A 25,598-nucleotide genomic window follows, 5' to 3' on the forward strand; every position below is an offset into this window, starting at 1 on the left:
TGGTTCAGTGATGAGCCAGCAATACATTGTTTACTTTTTAATTTTTTATGGATAATAAGTTTCAGTTAAATGCAGGTAATTTAGAATTATTTTTTATACCTGTAGCTCTGCTCTTGGTTTAAAGATAATGTCTTGTTTTAAAAGGAAACAGACAGCAGTGAAGATGAGGATATTATTGGACCAATGCCTGCAAAAGGACCAGTTAACTATAACGTAACGACAGAGTTTGAAAAAAGGGCTGAGAGAATGAAAGAAAAACTGACCAAAGGAGATGATGTAAGTTTTAAAAACACTTTAAGAAATACACTAAATAGATTAAAAATCTAAATTTTAGAAATAAACACTAAACCATTTAACTTTTAATATATTTTGTTTTTAGGTATAACATTTTTGTTTAATTTAGGAGTTAGAACCCAGAAACTATAAAAGAAAAGTAACAAATTGGATGAAAGTCTTTGTAACGTATGTGACAAACATATGTGACAAAAACATAAGTAACTTTAAAACTTCAATTGCATGACATAGTTGCTTGTACATACATATGTACTCATCTTATACACGATACATACTTTCCATGCTACATTTCTTTTTTTCTGTTAAAGGATTCATCTAAACCCATCGTAAGAGAGTCATGGATGACTGAACTTCCTCCAGAAATGAAAGACTTTGGTCTTGGGCCAAGGACTTTTAAGAGAAGAGCTGATGACACATCTGGAGATCGATCAATCTGGACAGATACTCCAGCTGATAGGGAAAGGAAAGCTAAGGTGAGACGCTTTGTTTGTTTGTTAATGTATTTCTGTTCATGTTGGCTGGATTTTGAAAAGATACAATGCAAAATTATTTAAGGGTACTATTTTTTAAAATTATGATTCCAAAAGGATAATACAGATTTTCCTCTGGAGCAAGATTATGAGGAAGGAAAGTGACACCAGTTGCTTGCTGTTTACTTACTATTTCCCAATAAACGGTCTCATTTAAACCTCAGGAAAACTCAGAGACATAGGTATAATGACCTTATTTTATAGATGGAGAAACTATCCTCTATGAGGTCAATGTTTCTAGGGTCACAAAGCTAGTAAGTGATGAAAAACAATCTCATTTTAGACCTGGTCAAAAAGACCAGATTCCCTGGTCTTTTTACACCATACTATCTTTATGATCATATATCTTTTAAAATATTTTAGAAAAAAAAAATGCTGCAGATTAACCAAGCAAATTAAATGGTGCCTAGAGGACCTCTCTCAAAATGACCGTATCTCAGGTGCACTAAACTTCATGTTACTGTCAAGATAGACAAGAACCACTATCATTAATACATTAAGTTATCCAAAAAATACCAGCTGGCCGCAGTGGCTCATGCCTGTAATCCCAGCACTTTCCGAGGCCAAGGAGGGCAGATCACCTGAAATCAGGAGTTCGAGACCAGCCTGGTCAACATGGCGAAACCCTGTCTCTATTAAAAATAAAAAAATTAGCCGGGCATGGTGGCATGCACCTATAATCCCAGCTACTTGGGAAGCCGAGGCAGGAGAATCAGTTGAACCCAGTAGGCGGAGGCTGCAGTGAGCCAAGATTGTGCCACTGTACTCCAGCCTGGGCAACAGAGCAAAACTCCATCTCAAAAAAAAAAAAAAAAAAATCTGTATGCATAAAATACATTATTTTTAATTTTCTCTTCTTGAATCTTTTTCTGTTACAAAATATTTCGTTGTATATTAGGTATTAAACCAGTATCCCCAGTACTACTCCTTCAATTTAGTCCATCTGTGGGGTTTGGTTTTTTCTTTTTGTTTTTTTGTTTGTTTGTTTTTTAAGAGACAGGGTGTCTCTGTCACCCAGGTTGGACTGCAGTGGCGCAGTCATAGCTCACTGCAGCCCTCAAACTTCTGGGCTCAGGTGATCCTCCTGCCTCAGCCTCCTGAGGAGCTGGGACTGCAGGCACACAACTAATTTTTTTATTTTTTATTTCTGTAGAGACAAGGCCTTGCTGTGTTGTCCAGGCTAGTCTCAAACTCCTGGGCTCAAGCAATCCTCCCAAAGTGCTGGGATTACAGGCGTGAGCCACTATGCGCAGCCTCTCTCTGAAGGTTTTAATTTCTGTAAGACATCCCATTCAATTCTCAAATGCTTGACTAATTGTCACCTTATGATTATAAATTCATCAGTTCTGACTAAAGCAGTTCCACACTTAGTTCATTCCACTAGCTCTGTTTATATTACTCATCAGTACCTAGAATTACCAGGATTTCTGTTTTCAATCTGGAATGAACTAGCTCTGTTTATATTACTCATCAGTACCTAGAATTATCAGGATTTCTGTTTTCAATCTGGAATGATCAATTTTCCTGTTCTATCAGGAATTGTATTTGGTTGCAGGTGATAGAAAGAGGCAAGAGCTCCTTAAGGACTTTCCATTTTACTGGAGAATTGCCTGTGAAATAAACAGTGGTACCATTAAAGTGTGGAGGGCGTGTTGCAGTCTCCACACTTGAGCACCCTGCCTGCATAGTAGGCAACATTATGCATAATTTCTTTTTTGTCCTAAGATTAAAGAGAATCTGACAGTTATAATAGGAAGGTGAGGCGAACCAACACACATAGGGGCAGGAGAGGCAGCAAAGGATGTGGATCCAAGAGAGCCACAAAAACCTTGAAAGGCTGGTGTTGGAATGCCTATTATTTCTTAGCTGGTTTTGAAATAATAATTATTTATTGCAGTTTTTATAATTTAGCCTTTAAGATTGTCTCCAAAAAGACAATTAATTCCCTTGCTTACATGCCTTTTTATTTGTGTCCTTATTTATTTGTTCTTTTTTATATCCTGTTTCTCATTGTAGATGAATAGATGTCTAGCTTACAACCAGATATGTAGGGAGTCTTCCTTGGAGGAAAATATCATGGAATAATGGAACACATGGAAACCAGGCTATATTGTTTGAACTTAAGAGATTTTAATCCCTATGACTGAGTTCTTTAGACCTGGTCATTCTTTTCTGTGCTGAAATGTTTTGTTTAGTATTTACAGTGGACTCATAAAGGGATTATTAATAAGTCTTAAATTGTATATAACACTACATTACAGAATACAGTACCACACACATACATTTATGTCACAAACTATATAGTATCACAGAGCTATTCATTTTCTGTTGTCTTTGATCCTGTGTAAAGTTCATGACTAATTTTTATAACAGATCTTAGCCATATTTCCTTCTTGATAGATTCCCTCCACTCCATCCTACTTCTTATATTTGATTTTCCAGCATACCTCTCATACCTCTACTGTTCTCACATTAATTTAGCCAATATGGCCTAAAAGAAGATTGCTCTTGGCCGGGCACGGTGGCTCATACCTGTAATCCCAACACTTTGGGAGGCTGAGGTGGGTGGATCACAAGGTCCGGAGATCAAGACCATCCTGGTTAACCCGGTGAAACCCTGTCTCTACTAAAAATACAAAAAATTAACCAGGCATGGTGGCGGGCGCCTGTAGTCCCAGCTACTCGGGAGGCTAAGGCAGGAGAATGGCATGAACCCAGGAGGCAGATCTTGCAGTGAGCCAAGATTGTGCCACTGCACTCCAGCCTGGGCGACAGAGTGAGACTTCGTCTAAAAAAAAAAAAAAAAAAGATTGCTCTTTAGAAAGTATTGAAAGTGTTTTACATACATTAATTGAATGAGATCAGTTATGTCCTCACTTTCCAGTCTTGACAATATCTACTACCTCTTAATATTAAATGGTTAGGTTTTTATCTCCATTGTATCATAACATCACTTTTCTTTTTTTATAAGTAAAACATCTATTTTCTGGGAAAATGTAGAAATGAACTATTTCTATGTTTTTAACTTACTTTATTAAATACAGTGTTGTTTTAGTCCATGAGGCCTCCTAAGCAAATAAAAATAAGAATATGCTTAGAGACGAGTGGTTTTCAGTAGTTTTTATATGGGCCTTCCCCATTCCTGCTTGGGAGCATATGCTGTAGAATATTACTGTAACATTTTTTCTAAATAAAATGTGTTAGACTAGACACTTTGTGTGTGTGTGTGCCTGTGCTAATATAAATGATAGTTTTGTTTCAAATTCTAGTTGTTTCTTGCTGATATTGATATATATATATTTTTTTTTTCTTCTTCTTTTTTTTTTTTTGAGACAGAATCTTACTCTGTTGCCCAGGCTGGAGTGCAGTGGCACCATCTCAGCTCACTGCAACCTCTGCCTTCCAGGTTCAAGCAATTCTTGTGTCTCAGCCTCTCGAATAGCTGAGACCACAAACACTCGCCACCACGCCCAGCTAATTTTTTGTATTTTAGTAGAGACAGGGGTTTCACCATGTTGCCCAGCGTGGTCTCGAAATCCTGAGCTCAGGCAGTCTGCCTGCCTCTGCCTCCCAAAGTACTAGGATTGCAGGTGTGAGCTACCACGCCCAGCCTCTTGCTGCTATATTTTGTATATTGATCTTGTATCCTGCAACTTTGCTATACTTGCTTAGTAGTTCCAGGAGTTTTTTGGTAAATTCTTTGGAGTTTGCTACACAGTCCACAGTTTGCTACACAGTGCTAGGATCTGTGAATAAACACAATTTTTCTTTTTTTCTTTTTTTCAAAATGTACACCTTTTATTTCCTTTTCTTTGTTTTTTGTTTGTTTGTTTGTTTTCCTACAGGGTGATTTTATTATTTTAGAAAACAGTAATGTAGGATATCTTTTTAAGCCTTATTTTCACTTCCACCTCTCACCACTGTTAGTCAAACTCATCCTGAGTTCAATAAATAGGTTGAGTGGGGTGGTTTTTTTTTTCCTTGTTTTCAAGAAAATCATAGACTAGAGCAGTAACTGATCCCTTATCAAGTATGTTAATATTTTGATTTTTTTTTTTTTAATGAGACCGAGTCTCACTCTGTCTCCCAGGCTGGAGTGCAGTGGAACGATTTCAGCTCACTGTAACCTCTGCCTCCCAGATTCAAGCGATTCTCCTGCCTCAGCCTCTGGATTAGGTGGGATTACAGGTGCCCACCACCACGCCCAGCTAACTTTTATATTTTTGGTAGAGATGAGGGTTCACCATGTTGCCCAGGCTGGTCTCGAACTCCTCACCTCAGGTGATTCGCCTGCCTCGGCCTCCCAAAGTGCTAGGATTACAGGCGTGAGTCACTACGCCTGGCCAAGTATGTTAATATTTCTAATCAGAAGGGATTTCACAAACCTGGCTTAGTTGTGTCTCTTGTTACTTAATCTAAGTAAAAATAATATTTATTTTTTGTTTTATCTTAATTTTATGATTCAGTAGTGTGTTATCTGTGTTCATTCCTCAGGAAACACAAGAAGCAAGGAAGTCATCCGGTAAGAAAGATGAAGAACATATATTATCAGGAAGAGATAAGAGACTGGCTGAGCAGGTATCTTCATACAATGTAAGTAAGAAAATAAGATATATAGAGCCAGGTGTGATGACTCTTGCCTATAATCCCAGCTACTTGGGAGGCTGAGGCAGGAGGATCACTTGAGGCCAAAGTTCAAGACCAGCTTGGGCAACATAGCAAGACCTTGTTTCTAAAAACATATTTTTTTAATGAGCCAACTGAGTTGTGAGGATCACTTGAAAGCCTCCCTGCCTCAAAAAAAAAAAAACAGAAACAAAATATATAGCCCTTTTCCCCCTATCTTTTAGTTCTGTGTTTATTTTTTTCTCTTTTGCTTATTTCTCTTTCTTTTATATGTCTACCTCTTTACCATGTACTTTTTATACATCTATCCTGAAATAAACTCTGTTGCATATATATATGTTTTTATAAAATTCTTCTGTGTTTTTCACAGATATTTCCAATTCACATTTTACATATTAAATTAGCAGAAATCTAATTATTAGAGATAGGTAGCACTTGATGAGAGAAAGCAAGACCCCTGCTCACTCATGGAGATCTTCCATTTATAAATGTTTACATTATAAACAGATTTGGAATGTTGGATGTAAATATTTAAATATGGGAGAAAAAACGTTTTTTGAATGTAGTTCAATCTAAATTTATAAACTAAACAGTCAGTATTCATTTGGCATATTATTTTGTTATCTTCTGTCTTAAAAAAAAAAAGGCAAATGTTGGATGGTGCCTGTACAAAAAGAAAAGGAAAATGATAAATGTCCCAGCTCAAAGAATAAATGTAAATTACTGAACCCATTGGTCCCTGAAAGGTGTTTAGGAAAATTATTTTCTGTTCCCAGTGTATTAAAGAAAATTCCATAAGCTCTAAAATATAGTTAGCTTGATTTATTATATATATGTTAACCAGTACCACAGTGAAGCATGCTTAAAACATTTTTGGAAATTGACCAAAAACTTAGCTCACTTGAAGTATTTATGAAAACTGACCAGGTGCTCAGAAGTCAAGTATCAACAAAATCGAAGGAATTACTATCATTCAACCCAAATTATCTGACCACAAAGAATTGAAGTTTGGATTCAGAATATCTTAAAAACCCACTATGGCCAGTTGTAGTGGCTCATGTCTATAATCCCAGCACTTTAGGATGCTGAGGCAGACCGATTGGTTGAGTCAAGCCATGATTGTGCCACTGCACTCCAATCTGGATGGCAGAGCGAGACCTTGTCTCAAAAAAATAAAAATTAAAAAAAAAACTGGAAATCAGAAAAACTCAACATTTAAACTTTGTATCAAAGAAAAAATGATAATGGAAATTAGAAAAATGTAGACCTGAATGACAAAAATACAACATATCACAATGTGTGGGATGCCATATGAAGTGGTATTTAGAGGGAAAATTTACAGCCATAATGAGTTATGTAAGAAAAGACCAATGACTGAAGATAAATAAGCTAAGCCTTTTTCCAAACTGGCATTTCTTATCAAACTAAACAGACACGTACCCTGCTATTTTCCTCCTGGGTATTTTCCTAAGACAAATGAAAACACATCCACACAAAGAGTTGAACGTGTTATTCTTAATAGCCTCAAAAAAATTTACCCAAGAATGTTCATAGACGCTTTGTTCATAATAGTTAAATACTGTAAGCAGCTCAAATGTTGATCAGTAAGAGAAAGAAAACCAAACTGTGGTATAAATGAAACTACTCACCAATAAAAAGGAACACATTACAAATAAATCCAACATGCATGAATCTCAAAGTCATACTGAGTGAAAGAAGTCTTACACAAGCAAGTACATACTTCTTATTATGTTTATATGGAGCTGTACAATAAGCAAAATGCATCTATGGTGGGAAAAAAATCAGAATGCTAGTAGTTGGAATTGGGGTATGGAATTTGACTAGGAAACAGCGTATGCCTGAAGTGATAGAAAGGTTCCAGATCTGGATTGGATTTTGAGCTATAAAACTCATTGAATATACACTTAATATTTATGTATTTTATCATATGTATATTCATCTTAAAAATATATATATATATATAAACAAATATTGAACTCAAATGCATGCCTAGGTATTTAGGGGGACATGTAGTGATGTTTACAGTTTACTTTAAAATGCATCCAAAAAAATAGGGTTCTAATCTGAACCCTGAAAGCTGAAATTCCAGATACTTTCTATTCAAAGTATTAATATAGTCTTAAGACTAAGCCACTCTAGAAACTGTAGCTTTTGATAAATCGAGCAGTCTTTAAAATACTTTAATGAAGACAAAAACCAATCAAGTAGAAGTTTGGCATTAGTTTTCAAAAGCTGTTACAAACACATCTTATTCAAAAATGAATTGCTGTTGGCCAACCATGGTGGCTCACACATGTAATCCCAGCACTTTGGGGGAGACTGAGACGGGAGGATCTTCTGAGGCCAAGAGATGGGCAGTATAGCAAGACCCCATCTCTACCAAAATAAAAAGGTAAAAAATTAGCCAGGTGTGATGGCACACACTCGAAGTCCCAGCTACTTGGGAGGCTGGAGTTGGAGGATCACTTGAGCCTAGGAGTTTGAGGTTACAGTGAGCTATGACCACACCACTGCACTCCACTGCAGGGTCTATACAGAGCAAGACCCTGTCTCTAAAAAAAAATTTTTTTAATAAATAAAAAATGCTGTAAGTATTGTATATTGTTAGAAAATGCAAACATTTATGTTAAATGATTAAATGTGGTAAGTCAGCAAGTTAGTCATTTAGCAGATTAATCTCTTACATCAATCGGCTTTCAGCTTTTGATTTTCAGTGAATTGACTGCTTCTAGGTGTTATTTATTATTTTATTATATTTTGGCTCTAGTTTGGTCCTGTGTGTCACAATGTGCAAATTATCCTAAATCAGACCAACAGTAGTACACCTGAAACAACTGATATAAAAGTTTATTTCTTTTATCATCATGAGTTTGAGCACTTGAATTGTTTGGATTGATTGTATAATAATAGTCCAGTGATTTAATGTATTCCTCTGTCTCTATTGATGGTTCATTTGCTAATATAAGGAATAATCAGTACCTTGAAACCTGACATCTTTATTTCTCCATTTTTGTTTGCTTTTTGTTACCTTACATACAATTTTGCTCATTGTTATAAATCATTTTCCTCAGTAGTGGCTTTAGGTAAAGTAGTTAGATCCCTACAACTCCATTCTTTCTCACATCTCCACACATCTGCTCAAACTTTGTTCTCAATTTTCTCCAGGTCTTTGTTATATATTTAGGCTTTCCCCTTCCAACTCTTGTTAGCCTGTCAACCTTCATCATTACCACCTCACTAAGGAATTATTATCTCATTAGCAAGGAAAGATGTGAAAGCAAGGAAGGAAGGAGAAATGTGGAGAAATGGAGCTAAAAGATCAAGTTTTGATAGTGTAGCTTTTTTACATTTATACATACATATAATGCTACATATATGGTTTTCCATCCTAAAATTCACCTTACTACACTCCTTTGTATTGGCATCCTATCTCCTATTAATACCAAACTACTAGAAAGAATGATCCAAAAGTGAGTTCCACATCCCATGGATCACCTCTATCAGAACTTGGGCAGTAAAAGCGAGGTTTCTGAGACCCACAGTTGGCAGTTTTGATTCACTAAATCTATGATAGGACAGGCAATCTATATTTCTTTTCAACCCGTCAGTGCTGGAGACCAGCAATCTTCAAGTGTTTTTGCTTGGTATCCCCTAAAACTCTGTGTGTGTGTGTGTGTGTGTGTGTGTGTGTGTGTGTGTGTGTTTTGAGACTGAGTCTCGCTCTGCTCCATTGCCCTGGGTGTGTGTGTGTGTGTGTGTGTGTGTGTGTGTGTGTGTGTGTGTTTTGAGACTGAGTCTCGCTCTGCTCCATTGCCCTGGCGTGTGTGTGTGTGTGTGTGTGTGTGTGTGTGTGTGTGTGTGTTGTGTTTTTGAGACTGAGTCTCGCTCTGCTCCATTGCCCTGGCGTGTGTGTGTGTGTGTGTGTGTGTGTGTGTGTGTGTTTTGAGACTGAGTCTCGCTCTGCTCCATTGCCCTGGCTGGAGTGCAGTGGCGCGATCTCGGCTTACTGCAATCTCCACCTCCTGGGTTTAAGTGATTCTCTTGCCTCAGACTCCCAACCACATACCACCATACTGGCTAATTTTTGTATTTTTAGTAGAGACAGGGTTTCACTATGTTGGCTAGGCTGATCTTGAACTCCTGACCTCAGGTCATCTGCCTGCCTTGGCCTTCCAAAGTGCTGGGATTACGGGTGTGAACCACCACACCTGGCCCTAAAACTGTGTATTTTTTAATTTGACATCTAACATTTTTCATCATAAGGGCCAGGCATGGTGGATTATGCCTGTAATCCCAGCACTTTGGGAGGCTGAGGCAGGCAGATCATGAGTTCAGGAGTTCAAGACCAGCCTGACCAACATGGTGGAACCCCCCTGTCTACTAAACATACAAAAATTAGCTGGGTATGGTGGCGGGCACCTGTAATCCCAGCTACTCAGGAGGCTAAGGCAGGAGAATCACTTGAACTCAGGAGGCAGAGGTTGCAGTGAGCCGAGATCCCACCATTGCCCTCCAGCCTGGAGACACAGCAAGACTCTGTAAAAAGTAAAATGTAAATTTAATTTATTCTTTTAATGAAAGACTTTTTTTCTAGTTAGTTCCTGGTCTTTGGATGAATGTTACTTATTGCCAGAATAAGACAGATTTCATACAATGTATACTACTTGGTTGACTGGTACACTGAAACTTCAGACTTCACCATTGTACAATTCATCCATGTAATCAAAAACCACTTGTACCCCTAAAGCTATTGAAATAAAAATAGAAACAAAAAAAATTAAGACAGATTTTACCATCAATTGTATTTTTTTATACTTCTAAGAGTTAAGAAGCCAGGTTTTTATAAAGAAGTGAATGAGAATGAACCTATTTTGTTATAGCGATGTCATTCAGTTCTTTGAACAATTTGAGTTATTCTCTTAAACCTCATATTGATCTATTTACAAAAACTATTATTAATAGTCTCTTAACTGTCAAGTCATTAGGATCTCCTTTGATTTTTTTTCCACATTGATCCTATTAATAAGTTTTCTCATTCTTTCCAAGTCTGTATAATGAGAATAACAACATTTAATTTACAAATACATTGTGAGGATATAGTAAATGCTCAATAAATCTAACATTTAGCATTGATTTATTGTTTCTTATATAGCCAACACTGTACTAAATCCTTTGTATTCATTAGATCATTTAATTCCTCCCTTCTTCCTTCAAATATTTAGAAATTATCATTATGACTACTACCATTTTACAGCTGGGGAAATGAGACTTAAATTACTTGCCCATTGTTACCAGTGTTGAAAGTAGCAGGACCATCATTACAATGCAGATTTTTCTGAATTTGGAACTTAAGTTTATTTGTCCATGCTCCATGTATTGATTACTTTTTTTTTTTTTTTTTTTTTTTTTTTTTTTAAGACAGAGTTTTGCTCTTGTTGCCCAGGCTGGAGTGCAATGGCATGCTCTTGGCTTACCGCAACCTGCATCTCCCGGGTTCAAGCAATTCTCCTGCCTCAGCCTCCGAGTAGCTGGGTTTACAGGCATGCACCACCATACACGGCTAATTTTGTATTTTTAGTAGAGACAAGGTTTCTCCATGTTGGTCAGACTGGTCTTGAACTCCCGACCTCAGGTGATCCACCCACCTTGGCCTCCCAAAGTGCTGGGATTACAGGCGTGAGCCACCGCGCCCAACCTTGATTACCTATTTTTTCTTAGCAATATTTGATGATTTTTTTTTAACCTCCTTCAATTTTGTTGAACATAAAGAACTGGAAAGCACTTGATTTGCTAATCAGTTTGTTTCTAAAGACTTTATCAATATTTATAAAATAATTAAGAGTACTTTGCTTAACCCAGTATATTGAGCAGAAATGGGAAAATGCAAATGGTGTCAATTTAAATACATATTTACTCATTTATCTTTTGTACATTCTACTAAAACCTTATGGCTCCAGATTGAGTTCAGTTAATTTACGAAACATGTCTGTCACATAATCTAATTGACAAAGTCATTTCTGGTTGTCAGATCAGCCAGACCAGACTTTCTGATTCACTTTTTCCATTCAAATAAATGTGTTAGGACCATTCATGTGATACTTTGAATTCTGATCTAGGTGCCATTTTACCTTCTGGATAAAATAAGATACTGTCACTTTCAGCATTTTTTACTAGTGCCTTGTTATTTTGCTTTTACTGAGCTTTCTTCACTCCTTTCCCCTCAAGTACATTCTTTGGCAGTAGGAAGGGCCTGGAAAAGGTATGGTTGTTAAGCAAAAATTGTCTTTTCTTCCATTATCCACTCTTCAATATATCTGAATTCAGAACATTTCAATAAAAGGTAAAAAACCCATTTCTAAAGGACCCTACGCTCTTAGGAGAAATGTGTTTCAGACACAGAAGGACACAGAGCCCTCCTGTGTTTACAGTTTCTTGATTAAAGGAAGTTTCAATCATACCGGTATTTTAGATTTTTGTCTCATAACCTGAAGACTTATGCTTTCCTAAATAATATTCTATAGTCTCCTTTGTTAAATGAGAAAGGGCTATAATGAAAGGGATGGCATCTTCACAAGAGGTAGTCTAGACCAAATCAGTTGTAAGAAAGACTATACGAAGAAGTAGAGAACCATGGAAAAATAACCTTAAAATTACCCATGCCTTCATACTGCATGGACGCTACTCTGTGTAGCCCCCAGGGATACGTATACCCCAGTTTGAAGGCTGCTGGTCTGTACTACCAGCATCTCCTTTTCCATCTCCCTCCCTGCTCCTTCCATCCAGGACTGTTCTGTCCTTTACCTTAGTCAATACTCAAAGGTCTGTAATCAATCCCTAGTTTATTAAATCAATTGTTTTTGCTGAGACCTTGTCTTACTAGATACATCTGAAAATGTGAACACCTACCCTAGCTAAGAAGAAAAAAAAAAAAAATGAGGGAATTAAGGGAAAAAGAGAAAGAAAACTGAAAGGAACAAAAATTATCTTAGGTTATGGAACATGCCAACATATGCTGCACAGGCCTTGAATTTTGCCACATCCGTGCTCTTACTACTTTTCTTTTACCTTTGTTTTTGCTTCAGCCTGACAGTGCCTTCCCTTCCTGTTCATCCATTTAGCCTTCAAAGACCAGCACATCTATGAAGTGACAATATGATTGCTCTTTCTTTCACACCCCTGTTCTTGGTTTGTACTTGATGTTTAGTATTTAAATAACCATAATGCTTTTCATTGCATATTTTCTTTATAAATGCTGTCTTGGATTTGGGGAAAAAAAAAAACAACTATTGGGGTTTGTAAATAACCCTCCTTAATGTGCACCATTACTATCTAATTATGCCATTTCATGATCATATTCTGTCAATAATCTATACAAACTATAGTTTTTATTTCTGCTCTCCTGCTCTCTCCAGGAATCAAAAAGATCAGAATCTCTTATGGACATGCATCATAAAAAGTTAAAGAGTAAGGCAGCTGAAGACAAAAATAAGCCTCAAGAGAGAATACCATTTGACCGTGATAAGGATCTCAAGGTTAATCGGTTTGATGAAGCTCAGAAAAAGGCCCTGATAAAAAAATCTAGAGAACTAAACACCAGATTTTCACATGGCAAAGGCAATATGTTTTTATAAGTAAGTATATTTCAGTGAGGTATATTTTAATACTGATCAATGTGAACTTTTACAAATACTCTGTTGTCTTTAATATTGTGCTCAAATCTATTTCCTTTTATAATAGATTAAAAATTATATATTTTTGTAAGTAAACAGTGATTTTTGAAAAGTCAGCCTTGTGGGATGAAAAATATGGCTTACTGGAAAAATAGCCTTTCCTTCATAATAACCTAATAGGGCATTGCTATTAAAAATGTTAAAATAAAAATTCAGCGTATGAGAAATAGCAAAGGAAGGTGTGCTCTGATACTTGAGTAAATATGCACACTTTATTAAAGATGAAGAAAGGCTTGCTGGTAGTTTGTATGTTAAACAAAATCCCAACTAGGAAATGTTTGTTGCTTAGAAAGGTCCCCTATAAGTTAAGGTTCAAAACTATTCCAATATTCATCCGTAGCCCAATCTGACAAGGGTTCAGAATGGTGATTAAGAAATTACATAAAGCTGGTGCAGTGGCTCACGCCTGTAATCCCAACACTTTGGGAGGCCAGTGTGGGAGGATCACTTGAGCCCAGTAGTTTGAGACCAGCCTGCTTAAGATGGTGAGACCCCATATCTACAAAAAACTAGCCAGGTGCAGTGGAGCACACCTACAGTCCCAGCTACTCAGCAGCCTAAGGTGGGAGGATCCCTTGAGCCTAGGAATTCGAGGCAGCAGTGAGCTGTGATTGTGCCATTGCACTCCAGCCTGGGCAACAAAGTGAGACCTCGTCTCTTTAGAAAAAAAAAAAAAAGAGGCCAGTGGCTCACACCTGTAATCCTAGCACTTTGGGAGGCTGAGGCGGGTGGATCACCTGAGGTCGGGAGTTCGAGACCAGCCTGAACAACATGGTGAAACCCCATCTCTAATAAAAATATATTAAAAAAAAAAAAAATTACCCAGGTGTGGTGGCACGCACCTGCAATCCCAGCTACTTGGGAGTCTGACGCAGAAGAATTGCTTGAACCTGGGAGGCGGAGGTTACAGTGAGCCGAGATCGTGCCACTGCACTCTAGCCTGGGTGACAGGAGCAAGAGACTCCGTCTCAAAAATGAAAGAAAAAGAGAAAAAGAAAAAAAATTACATAAAAGCTGAGGTTGCTTCTTCAAATCTTTATGATTTTTAATTGTATGAAACCTATATCAATATTCAAATGTGATTTTTGAGGGAAATATAGTTAAATTTATAAATATTTTCCAACTTACTGAGTTTTCTTATTCTTACCTCAGGGGGATTTCCCTGTGCAATGAAGAAAAGTTGAAGAATACTCTTTGTCCATCTTTATTTCTTTGTTTTTGGCTTCTTAAGATTAGAGATTATTTTAATCTTAAAAAACATACAGATTACCTTGTTCTTTGTGTCCTTTTAAGGTCATGTGGAAACATAAAACAAATGTTTCTTATATAGAACAGGATATTCTATGTGCCTTTAGCTTCTGTGGAAGTATGGGGAATTATGGGCTTTTCTTCAAATAATTATTTTAAGAGGCTTCCATTCCCCCTGATTTTTGTGGTGTCTCACAAGTACCCTCTAAGGTCTGGTCAGGACTGACTGCCAAATCTCTACCACAGCCTGGACCTCCTCGTGAAATATACCTAACCTGCCCTGGAGTCAGTGTGTCAAGTCCTTCCTGTAAATCCGTGACTTTGAAATGTGTTGTTATTTCCCTTTAAACTGCAGCCAGTGAATACAAATTTACTTGAAAATAGAGGGTATGGGTTTTGCCTGTTTTGTAATCAGTTTTCTTGTTTTAGTACTCAGGGCTTTTTATTTGTTGTTTAATTTTTTTAATTGTTTTTAAGTCAGAAAGATCTCTGGGTTATCTCATGTGCTAAGGGAAAACTATTTTGGTTTTTCCAACTTTAATAGTTCGTATTTCTAGGGGAGGCAATCAGGACAAGATATGCCATTAACTGTTGGCAGTGTGAAATCTGTAAGACTCAATCTCTATGATCTCAACCAAAGCTTTCTGAGTCCTGGAACTTTGCTTTGGGACAATCTGACTTTACTCATTTATATACTGTACTTAACAGTTTGTAGCTAATATATGGGGTCATAACCTTTTTTTTTAGCTAATTTACGGGGGTCATATCAATCGTGAATAGCCTTTTAAAAAAAATTTATAATCCCTAAATACAAAAATGGAAATGGAAAATTTATAATCATAACCCTCCTAATTGGGAGTATTATAAGTTTGTAATGCTTTAAGCACTGCCTCTTACGATGGTAAATTTATAAGATGATAAATTTTATTTAAACTATTAAACTATTGTTAAATAAATGGCAATTCTATAAGTTATATTTTCTTGCAGATTAATCCCAATTGTTCCACTAGTATTCTAGTTTTGATGAGACACAAATTTTTATTGTTGTTTATTTTTGTTTTTTTGAGAGACAGAATCTTGCTCTGTCACCCAGGCTGGAGTAGAGTGCTGTGATCTCGGCTCACTACAACCTCCACCTCCTGGGTTCAAGCAAGTCTCCTGCCTCAGTGTCCCAAGTAGCTGGGACTACAGGCATGCGCCATCACACTCAGCTAATTTTTGTATTTTTTAGTAGAGATGGAGTTTCACTGTATATTGTTCCAGGCTGGTCTCGAACTCTAGACCTCAGGTGATCCACCTGCCTTGGCCTCCCAAAGTGCTAGGATTACAGGCATGAGCCACCACGCCCAGCCGAGACACAAATTTTTAATGGAAAAAGATTCTGATTCCTAGTTCCTGTAAGCTTTATGAAAACTGAGTAAACTATTTATATGATGGTACAAATTATTCTTCCTCTAATAATAACAGTACAATATAGTTTTTCCATGGCATCAGTGTAAACCATAGCAAACTAATGGAGCGTTGCTATTAAAAAGATGAATTAGCTGGGCGCAGTGGCTCACACCTATAATCTCAGCACTTTGGGAGGCCGAGGTGGGTGGATCACCTGAGGTCAGGAGTTCGAGACCAGCCTGACCAACATGGTGAAATCCCATCTCTACTAAAAATATAAAAATTAGTCGGGTGTGGTGGCGGTCGCCTGTAATCCCAGCTACTCGGGAGGCTAAAGCAGGAGAATCACTTGAACCTGGGAGGCAGAGGTTGTAGTGAGCCAAGATCGCACCACTGCACTCCAGCCTGGGCAACAAGAGCGAAGCTCCATCTCTAAATAAATAAATAAATAAATAAATAAATAAATAGATGAATTATTCTCCTAAGCAAATTGAAAAACTTTCTTACGTACTCAAAATTGAACAGAGCTACCTTTTGACTAAAAATGTCATTTTTAATGAGCAGTATTTTCTGAACACAAAATTTTGTACAAGAGTATCTCCATTGCATTAATATTATTTGTTATAATTTTTTCCCAATGAAAGGAAAAACTATTTTCTAGCTCCTCTTCGTTATGTAAATTCTTAACATATTTTTGAGAAATTTGTATTTTTTAAAGTAAAACTGTTATCTTTGGATACTTACTTTTCTTTGTTTTTCTCATTTAAAGAGAATAGGGATATTTCTGTATTATATATTTACTGTTTCATCCCTCAACTTTGGAGTGACCATGACCTTGGCATAAAGGAGAGAAACCTCTGCTTTCCGCCTAATGCTTCCAGAAGTTACTACCTTACTGGCTTTGGAGCTAATGCTCTTTTGTGCCAACCTGAGGATAATTTTGACACAATGTAAGGCCAGTTTCAGAGGTTGTTTTGCCCCACAGAGAGACTAATCCCAATACAAGAGTATTGAAGGGCAAAGTAGCTATTGCACAGGATGGAAAGGTGTTCTTTATTTCATCCCTCCCCACTTCCGAAGCCGCAAAAGACCTAATTGAATCAAGTCTCCTTTCCATCTGGCAGAAGACATTTTAATAAGGACCTTTTAATTTCCTACATTTTTTGGCCAAGTATCATAGGAATGTGACCTCTTTTGAAATTTAAAAATGAAGAAGAAAAAAGAGCAACACTAAGTTCATATAATGGAGCAGATACTTTTTTTTTTTTTTTTTTTTTTAGAATAAAATTAAAATTTCTTTTTTTTTTTTTTTTTTTTTTTTTTTGCCAACTTTATTTTTTTTTTTTTTTAATTTATTTATTATTATTATACTTTAAGTTGTAGGGTACATGTGCATAATGTGCAGGTTTGTTACATATGTATACTTGTGCCATGTTGCTGTGCTGCACCCATCAACTCGTCATTTACATCAGGTATAACTCCCAATGCAATCCCTCCCCCCACCCCATGATAGGCCCCGGTGTGTGATGTTCCCCTTCCTGAGTCCGAGTGATCTCATTGTTCAGTTCCCACCTATGAGTGAGAACATGCGGTGTTTGGTTTTCTGTTCTTGTGATAGTTAGGAGCAGATACTTTTAATGTTCGTACCATCGAAGGTGCCATTTAAGTTTATTATACTTGAAATTATATGATTTTGTCCAGCTCTCTAAATTGTCATCTCCAATAGGTTTAGATGCTTCAAATAGTAACCACATTACTGGTAAGTAAATAGTGGGGTTATTTGGTTTAGCAGGTGGGGAAGTAAGGAGGGATATAACAAAACACGACAGATGGTGGGTACACCCCTAGTAAGACCGCCTTACCAGATAAATGAAATCCTTTTTGTATTGGGCACAACATAGTAAATTAAGTCTTGCTCTAAAAAAAAAAAAAAAAGAAAAGGAAAAAAAAAAAAAAAAAGAAAAGCCCTGATCTAAGAGTTTTTAATCTTGTTTAGATGTAGCAACCACTTGACATTTATCATTTTTAACATCAAATGATTCTTTGTTTTGTTTTTTGTTTTTGCAATGGAGTCTCACTCTTGTTGCCTAGGCTGGAGTGCAATGGCGTGATCTCAGCTCACTGCAACCTCCACCTCCCGGGTTCAAGCGATTCTTCTGCCTCAGCCTCCTGAGTAGCTGGGACTACAGGCGCCCACCACCACGCCTGGCTAATTTTTGTATTTTTAGTAGAGACGGGGTTTCACCATGTTAGTCAGACTGGTCTCAAACTCCTGACCTCAGGTGATCTGCCCACCTTGGCCTCCCAAAGTGCTGGGATTACAGGTGTGAGCCACCACGCCTGGCCTGAATGATTCTTTGAATTAACAATTTATTTAGAAGTGAAGTGGAGGTTGGCCAGGTGCCGTGGCTCACGCCTGTAATTCTAGCACTTTGGGAGGCCAAGGCAGGCGGATTGCCTGAGCTCAGGAGTTCGAGACCAGCCTGGGCAACACGATGAAACCCTGTCTCTACTAAAATATAAAAAATTAGCCGGGCGTGGTGGCAGCGTGCGCCTGTAGTCCCAGCTACTCGGGAGGCTGAGGCAGAGGAATTGCTTGAACCCGGGAGGCAGAGGTTGCAGTGAGCCGAGATCGTGCCACTGCACTCCAACCTGGGCAACAGAGTGAGACTCCATCTCCAAAAAAAAAAAAGAAGTGATTTGCATGGTACCAAGGCTTACATGCTTTAGAATAGATCAATGATTATTATATAAATAATTTTATCCTAAAACATTATGGCATTTTTTGTTTCTTATTGAGGATAGATAATGTTAATATTAAACTACTAATAGGAGGCCCTTATCACTTCTCTTTTCATTTTTTCCATGCAGTGATAGGTATTATTAGAAAAAGTTATTTGTTGAGTTACAACTAAGAGGAAGAAGTAACATGATGGAAAGTGGTTGGAGATAGCACCCCATTAACATCGACAGCCAAGTCTTCTGTTTCAGAATATTGATTTATTTTGCTTTAGCTTTTGATGCCATCGTGAGATTTAAGTCTTCAGTTTCAAAAGCTCATGCTACTTAGGAGAGGTGATTTTTGCAGCTTAAAAAATTGCTTGTGACTGCAGTGTGTACACAGTTAAAAAGCTGTTCACTGCCCCTTTCAACCTTTTCATTTTGAGCTTTACTAAGAGAATGTTTTTAGGAACAGAATTCCTGAATGTAATTTTTTACGTATAAATAAAGTTTTATCTATATCTGAGAAGTTGTAGTTTTTATTTTTGTTTTGTTTTAACATTATTAGCTTTTCTGAAGCAGGCAGTATTGGTAAAGATAATATTCTGCAAAGGTTTATTCCGGCCATCCAGATCATTGTAAGCTATTGTAAACAACAACAACAACAACTTTAACTCTAGACAACTCGTTTGCCAGGTTTTCATTATCCTAAGGTAACTATACAGATATTGTCTGTTTATTTAGAAACACGAGACAGACAAACTGGAAATGCTCTTGAGAGCACTGTGGCACTGGGTTATAACCAAGATTCCATTGTTCTTCCTATCACAGGACCTGTAACAGTGGGTAGGTTTTTCTGGATTGTTTGAGTATGAGTTTCTTTGGTTTGGTTTGGTCTCTCTACCTCCCAAATTGAAAGTGACCAAAAGAGATGCTTTGCAACATAAAAACTAAGCATTGAATGATAGGAATCTGAACATGTAGGGTCAAAAAGAGAACCTTTGCTTTCTCAGATCATTTCCCGATAATAAGTATTTCTTGAGGAGCTTATATGTTTGTTCATTTATTCAATAAACATTATTAAATGCCTCAGTGCATACTAGGTGCTAAGGACACGATGGTGAACCAGGCAGGCATAATCTTCCTGCCTGGGAGAAGATTCTGTGCTGGTCACTTCCAGGGTATTCACAGATAAGTAAAGCAGATTCGTTGATTTGTGATTTTATATTCTAGTGGGAGAGCAGAAAAAGATCTGAGTAAAAAAGATCAAGTAATTGCACATTGTTGATAGCTGTTAGAAAACAGGGTGGTGAGAGACTAGAACAAGTAGTTGAGGATGGGCATTCTATCGAATCAGGGTGAGAAGAAGTCTCTGAAGATGTGTCATTTAAGCTGAAACCTAAAAAAATGAAAAGCTAGCAGTGTGAAAAGTGACTGATCACATATGCAAATGCCCTGAAGCTTTAGTTCTTTGGTGTTTGAAGAACTGCACCAGTGTGGTGGGTATATTGTGAGAAATATGATGGCTCAGGGTTGGGTCTTCATAGTATCTAGTGATACTATGAAGCCTATATAGGAGCATCTAACCCAGTCCTGGGAGGTGAAAGGAAGCTTCCTAATGGAGAATACTTTTTTTTTTTTTTTTGAGACAGAGTCTCGCTCTGTCGCCCAGACTGGAGTATAATGGCGCAATCTCAGCTCACTGCACCCTCCACCTTCCAGGTTCAATTGATTCTCCTGCCTCAGCCTCCTGATAGCTGGGATTACAGGTGCCCGCCACCACACCTGGCTAATTTCTGTATTTTTTAGTAGAGACGGGGTTTCACCATGTTGGCCAGGCTGGTCTTGAGCTTCTGACCTCAGGTGATCCACCCGCCTCGGACTCCCAAAGTGCTGGGATTACAGGCGTGAGCCACTGCCCCGGCCTCCAATGGAGAATACTTCTTAACCAAGTTATAAACATTACATTGGAATTGATCAGATGGTTCTTACACCAAAGGTCTACTTTGCTGGCCTTCCAGAATTCCCCAAATGTGTCTGAATTCACTCTTAGGCCCTTGCTCTGCAAACACCCTGTATGTAACTCCACTAATAACTGTCATTAGTTATCAGAACATTAATACATTAAACTGAACAGTGAACCTATACTTTATCATCAAAACTATAAATATTTAAGAATAGATTTTTTTTCAGAAGTTGTAAATTACTTGTTTCCTCCTGGGCCTGGTTATTGAGGGTTATTTATATTCTTTTTAAGAACTGAATAGCACCAGATGGATTCAACAGTATTACTCAAGTCTTTAGAATTCTGGACATAGCAGGATGTTTTTACTTAGGGACTGAAAAATACAGTAGGTCAGTCTGTCTCTTAATTTGTAATCCTTAAACTATTTCTAACAGAATCACCCAGGAGTTCATTTAAATGCAGATCTCCAGGCCCACACCTATTGAATAGGAATCTTTGGGGTTAGAATCAGAGAATCTTCATTTTTAACAATTATTCCAGGCCATTCTTTGTAAATTCAAGTTTAAGAATCACTGCGCTTACGTGCAGACAAGGTAGCTCATGCCTGTAATCTCAGCACTTTGGAAAGCCAAGGTGGGAGGATTGCTTGAGGCCAGGAGTTTAAGGCTACCCTGGCCAATGTGGTGAAACCCTGTCTCTAAAAAGAAATTAAATTTAAAAAAAAGAACCACTGCACTTACATGTGTTCCTAAAAGCAATCCCCTCTCCCTTGTTACATGTTCTGTTTTCCCATTATATATTCCTAAATACATAATCACTTTACGTTGCATAGCAACAAACACCAGTACCAGCAATACTTGCCTCTTGAAGAATGGATTGTCACTTCTGTTGAGTGAATGCCTAAAAGCATTCACCCTTCAAACATCTACCAACCAGCTGCTACAGTGCTCAAGATTCTACTGCCAATGATAATTCAGTTTCATTGCACTTTACCGTCTCTTCAGCACCTTTTAAAATAGATAAGTCCCTAAGAGGAATAGTCAGATTATAAGGTCCTTGTCCCTGGCTGACTTGAGGCCAGGGATGCCTGATGACTGAATGCCTCAGAAATGCAGAACATTGAAAAGGCAGGGAGCACAAAAAGGGAGCACTGGTAGGCTATAGATAATCTGCAAAGAGTGGTCTCTACCTTATGACTATTTTCCTTGGGGGAATTAACCAGTTAATGTTACTTTGAGGTCTTAGATAACTGTGCTTTGGCAGCTAAGGTATTAACTTCAGAAGCAACTGAGTTTACTTTTAGATACCAGTTTCTATACTTGCTGACAAAGAAGAGACAACAGTAGGTGAAAGAATGTTAAAAAGAAACAAAAGGCTAGGCACAGAGGCTCACATTTGTAATCCCAGCACTTCAGGAGGCCAAGGCAGGAGGATCACTTGAGGGCCAGAAGTTCAAGACCAAACTGGGCAACATGGCATGACCTTGTCTCTACAAAAAAAAAAAAAAAATTAAAAATTATCTGGGCATGGTGGCATGGCATACATCTGTAGTCCCAGCTACTCAGGAAACTGAGGCAGGAGGATCACTTGAGTCCAAGAGTTGAAGGCTGCAGTGAGCTATGAACGTGCCACTGCACCCCAGTCAGGGCGACAGAGACCCCGTCTCTAAAAAGGAAAAAAAAAAAAGCAACAAACTTCTGCAGAACTAGGTATGAAAGACAAATAATAAAAGTTATAAGGGTGCATCATTGTTTTGAGATCTGGACAAATTTCAAGAACCTATTCAAGAATATTGAAAAGCATTTCAAAGTTCATTTTCATATCTCTGATTACTTACCACTGTCCTGCCCTTTAAAGCACTTCCATTTGTTTTCTTTATGATGGAGTAATGTTGGCCAAACAGGCTATATGATAAGGTATTTAGTCCTAGTTTTGTCTTCATATAATCAGAGCTCTGAGATGAAAATAAACTTGTTCCTTTTTTATCACTAGGTACAAAAGAACAAATGAAGTTGCTTACATATATAACATGATGATTTTTGTCTTTTTAGGTGATGGCTGAAAGCAACACATTTTGCTCACCTAAGGATAAATAATACTATAATACCTAATTCACACTACACACTTAACAAAAGCAATTTATCATCAGCCTAAGATTGCTCATATTTATAACAGATACAGATATAATTAATTTAATATTGTCCAGCAAATAAATCTAGAAACTGTGGTTATTCTTTAGTCTTCATTTTAACTGAATTTAAATTAGTGTTTTCCCCTAAAAGCCTTGTATATTGCCTAATAAAATTGTCATATTTGAAAACAGAGGTTCTTAAAGTTTAAAATGTTTGCAGTCAAATGACAGTTTATCAATAAAGATTTAAAACTATCTTTTAACCTGTCAGTTTGTAAGATGTTAATCAATCCATTCTACTGTGTTGCCTCTAAGAAAATGACATGAGAAGATGGTTTCAGAGTATTTCTTTCTACCAGCAAATCATAAAGAGCTTTTTAAAATCACATTTATAGTCTTTCTAGCGAGCATATGTGAACACACAGTGGAGCTGCATCTTTATTGAGTGTTTACCAGAAATGAGCAATATCTAGGCTTAGGCGAATGGAAGGTGATAGTTGAACAAAAATGAAGCCCAATTTAGTCAGCAAAACCGATGTCTTTCCAACTTTGATGTTCATCAGAATCCCCTGGGAGCTTATTACAAGCATAGATGCCCTAACCTTACCAGAGGGTATTTTTGTGTGTTTTTTGTTGTTGTTTTGTTTTGTTTTTTTGGAGACAGAGTCTCACTCTGTTGCCCAGACCGGAGTGCCGTGGTGCACATCTTGGCCCACTGCAACCTCTGCCTCCCAGGCTCAAGCGATTCTCATGCCTCAGCCTCGTGGGTAGCTGGGATTACAGGCATGCACCACCACACCAGGCTGTTATTTGTATTTTTAGTAAAGACAGGGGTTTCACCATGTTGGCCAGGCTGGTCTCAAACTCCTGGTCTTAAGTGATCAGCCCACCTCGGCCTCCCAAAGTGCTGGGATTACAGGTGTAAGCCACCGTGCCCAGCCAATCAGAAGTTTTTATTCCATCTATAGGTTTGGGGTTGGACCCAATAGATGGTTGGGCCGTCTATTTTGGGCAAGCTGCCCAGGTGATTCTGTGTACCCTGAAGTATGAGAATCCAACTTGTTTTGGTCTAAACATGACATTGCTAGAGGTTCTTAAAGTTTAAAATGTTTACAGTCAAGCCACAGTTTAGAGTCTCACATTAAGATTAATAGAATTGAGGTTAAGATTTCTAGAATCAAAGATGTTAGATGGTTGTCAGATTGTGGCCACTGAGCCTCTTGATTCAAAAGACAGAAGGTAAAACTCATTTTCCTAGGCTCCCTTGCTGCTAGAGCACGAGTATGTGGCCTGGCCTCTGCCAATCAGATGCATCCACGTGCAATTGGTATTCCAAGGGAGAAAAGGGAAGAAGCTGGTATTCCCAGAATCATCTTCTGATGGGCATGTTAGTGGACATGGACAGATCGTCAACAGCAACAGAGGTGGCATGTCTGGCACCCAGTCCCAAGCATCCGTGGTGTCAACTGCTGTGACTGTGAGACGGGCTTCTCTAGAGGAGCATTGCAGTGTGGGTGGACACATTCCTGCTTATATAATTTCTGGGTCGGCTTAAACTAATCAGAGTATACTCCTTTGTTTGCAACTAAGCCCTGACTAACATATTGAAGTTATACCATGCCAGTTAACCATGGTATAAACTTTGGAGACAGCAGCCTGCAGTCAATTCCTATGGAAACACTAGCTATGTAAACCTGACAAAGTTTCTTAACCTATTTCAACTGTAATTTCTTTGTCTCTTAAGTGGGGCAATAATAACTCACAAGATGTTACCAGGATTACATGAGATGACATATTTAAATAGTTAGCACAAAATCCAGCATAAATGATGGTGGTTGTTATTGTAGCCCCCTGGCTAATAGATGCACTCAGACAACTTTGGTAAACAGGCTCACTTATTTCTTATGACCTCAGAAGATTCCTGTATTGGGACTCTTGGCAGCGAGTGATAGCAACTGAACTCAAATTGGCTTAATCAAAAAAAAAAGATAGTTTATTCACTCATGTGGCCAGGCATAGTGGCTCACACCTATAATTCCGGCACTTTGGGAGGCCAAGTCAGGAGGACTGCTTGAGGCCAGGAGTTCAAGACCAGCCTTAGCAACATAGGAGACCACGTCTGTACAAAAAATTTTTTAAATTAGCTGGGCACCGGGTGTGGTGGCTCACGCCTGTAATCCCAACACTTTGGGAGGCAGAGGCGGGCAGATCACGAGGTCAGGAGATCAAGACCATCTGGCTAACATGGTGAAACCCTGTCTCTACTAAAAATACAAAAAAATTAGCCAGGTGTGGTGGCGGGTGCCTGTAGTCCCAGCTACTTGGGAAGCTGAGGCAGGAGAACCACTTGAACCTGGGAGGTGGAGGTTGCAGTGAGCCAAGATTGTGCCACTGCACTCCAGCCTGGGTGACAGAGCAAGACTCTGTCTCAAAAAAAGAAAAAAATCAAAAACAAAACAAAAATTAGCTGGGCATGGTGGTGTGTGCCTGTAATCTCAGCTACTTGGGAGACTGAGATGGGAGGCTGAGGCTGCAATGAGCCATGTTCACGCTACTGGACTCCAGCCTGGGCAACAGAGTGAGACCCCTTCTCAAAAAACTAATTAAAAATAAAAGATTTTTTAAAAATAAAAATAGTAAAAAACAAAAACAAAAGAAAAAAAAAAGAAACAAAAAAAGGAAGAAAAAATAAGATAAAGATTTATTCACTCATGTAATGAAAAGTCCAGACTGTAGCCCTGGCTTTAGGTACAACTGGATCTGGGTGCCCAGAATGCGTCACAGGATTCTGTCTCTCGTCCTCGGCCCGCCTTCCTCTGTGTGGGCTTCATCCTCAGGTGGCTTCCTAGACGGTGACAAGCTGGATAGCAGCATGCCTAAAGTGGCGTTCTGCCAGTGTAACCAACCAGTGAAAAGAAAGCTGCTCTTTCCCAGTAGTT

At 38.1% G+C, this 25,598-nt stretch overlaps 1 protein-coding gene and 1 long non-coding RNA gene across 6 annotated transcripts in view; both read left to right on the forward strand.

Moving 5' to 3' along the window:
* The window catches only part of LOC126940399 (uncharacterized), a 117,735-nt gene extending 98,647 nt beyond the window's left edge, over positions 1 to 19,088 (forward strand). Inside the window, exon 2 of the long non-coding RNA XR_007720737.1 lies at positions 18,457 to 19,088. This is a non-coding gene — a long non-coding RNA (uncharacterized LOC126940399). The remainder of the gene's footprint in view (positions 1 to 18,456) is intronic.
* GPALPP1 (GPALPP motifs containing 1) overlaps positions 1 to 22,914 on the forward strand; it is a 49,922-nt gene extending 27,008 nt beyond the window's left edge. For 2 of the 5 annotated variants that reach the window (XM_050766217.1, XM_050766220.1), the window contains 5 exons: positions 145 to 276; positions 603 to 767; positions 5,319 to 5,417; positions 12,884 to 13,102; positions 20,215 to 21,883. In XM_050766217.1, coding sequence (XP_050622174.1) covers positions 145 to 276; positions 603 to 767; positions 5,319 to 5,417; positions 12,884 to 13,102 — 615 coding nt within the window. In that variant the 3' untranslated portion in view covers positions 20,215 to 21,883. Of the gene's footprint in view, positions 1 to 144; positions 277 to 602; positions 768 to 5,318; positions 5,418 to 12,883; positions 13,103 to 14,353; positions 16,583 to 20,214; positions 21,884 to 22,579 lie in introns of those variants that run through there. The other 3 variants (XR_007720731.1, XM_050766216.1, XM_050766218.1) reach the window with 3 other exon arrangements.
* The last annotated feature ends 2,684 nt before the right edge of the window (positions 22,915 to 25,598 follow it).

This window comes from Macaca thibetana, chromosome 17, assembly GCF_024542745.1.
Source record: "Macaca thibetana thibetana isolate TM-01 chromosome 17, ASM2454274v1, whole genome shotgun sequence".
Lineage (NCBI taxonomy): Eukaryota > Metazoa > Chordata > Mammalia > Primates > Cercopithecidae > Macaca > Macaca thibetana.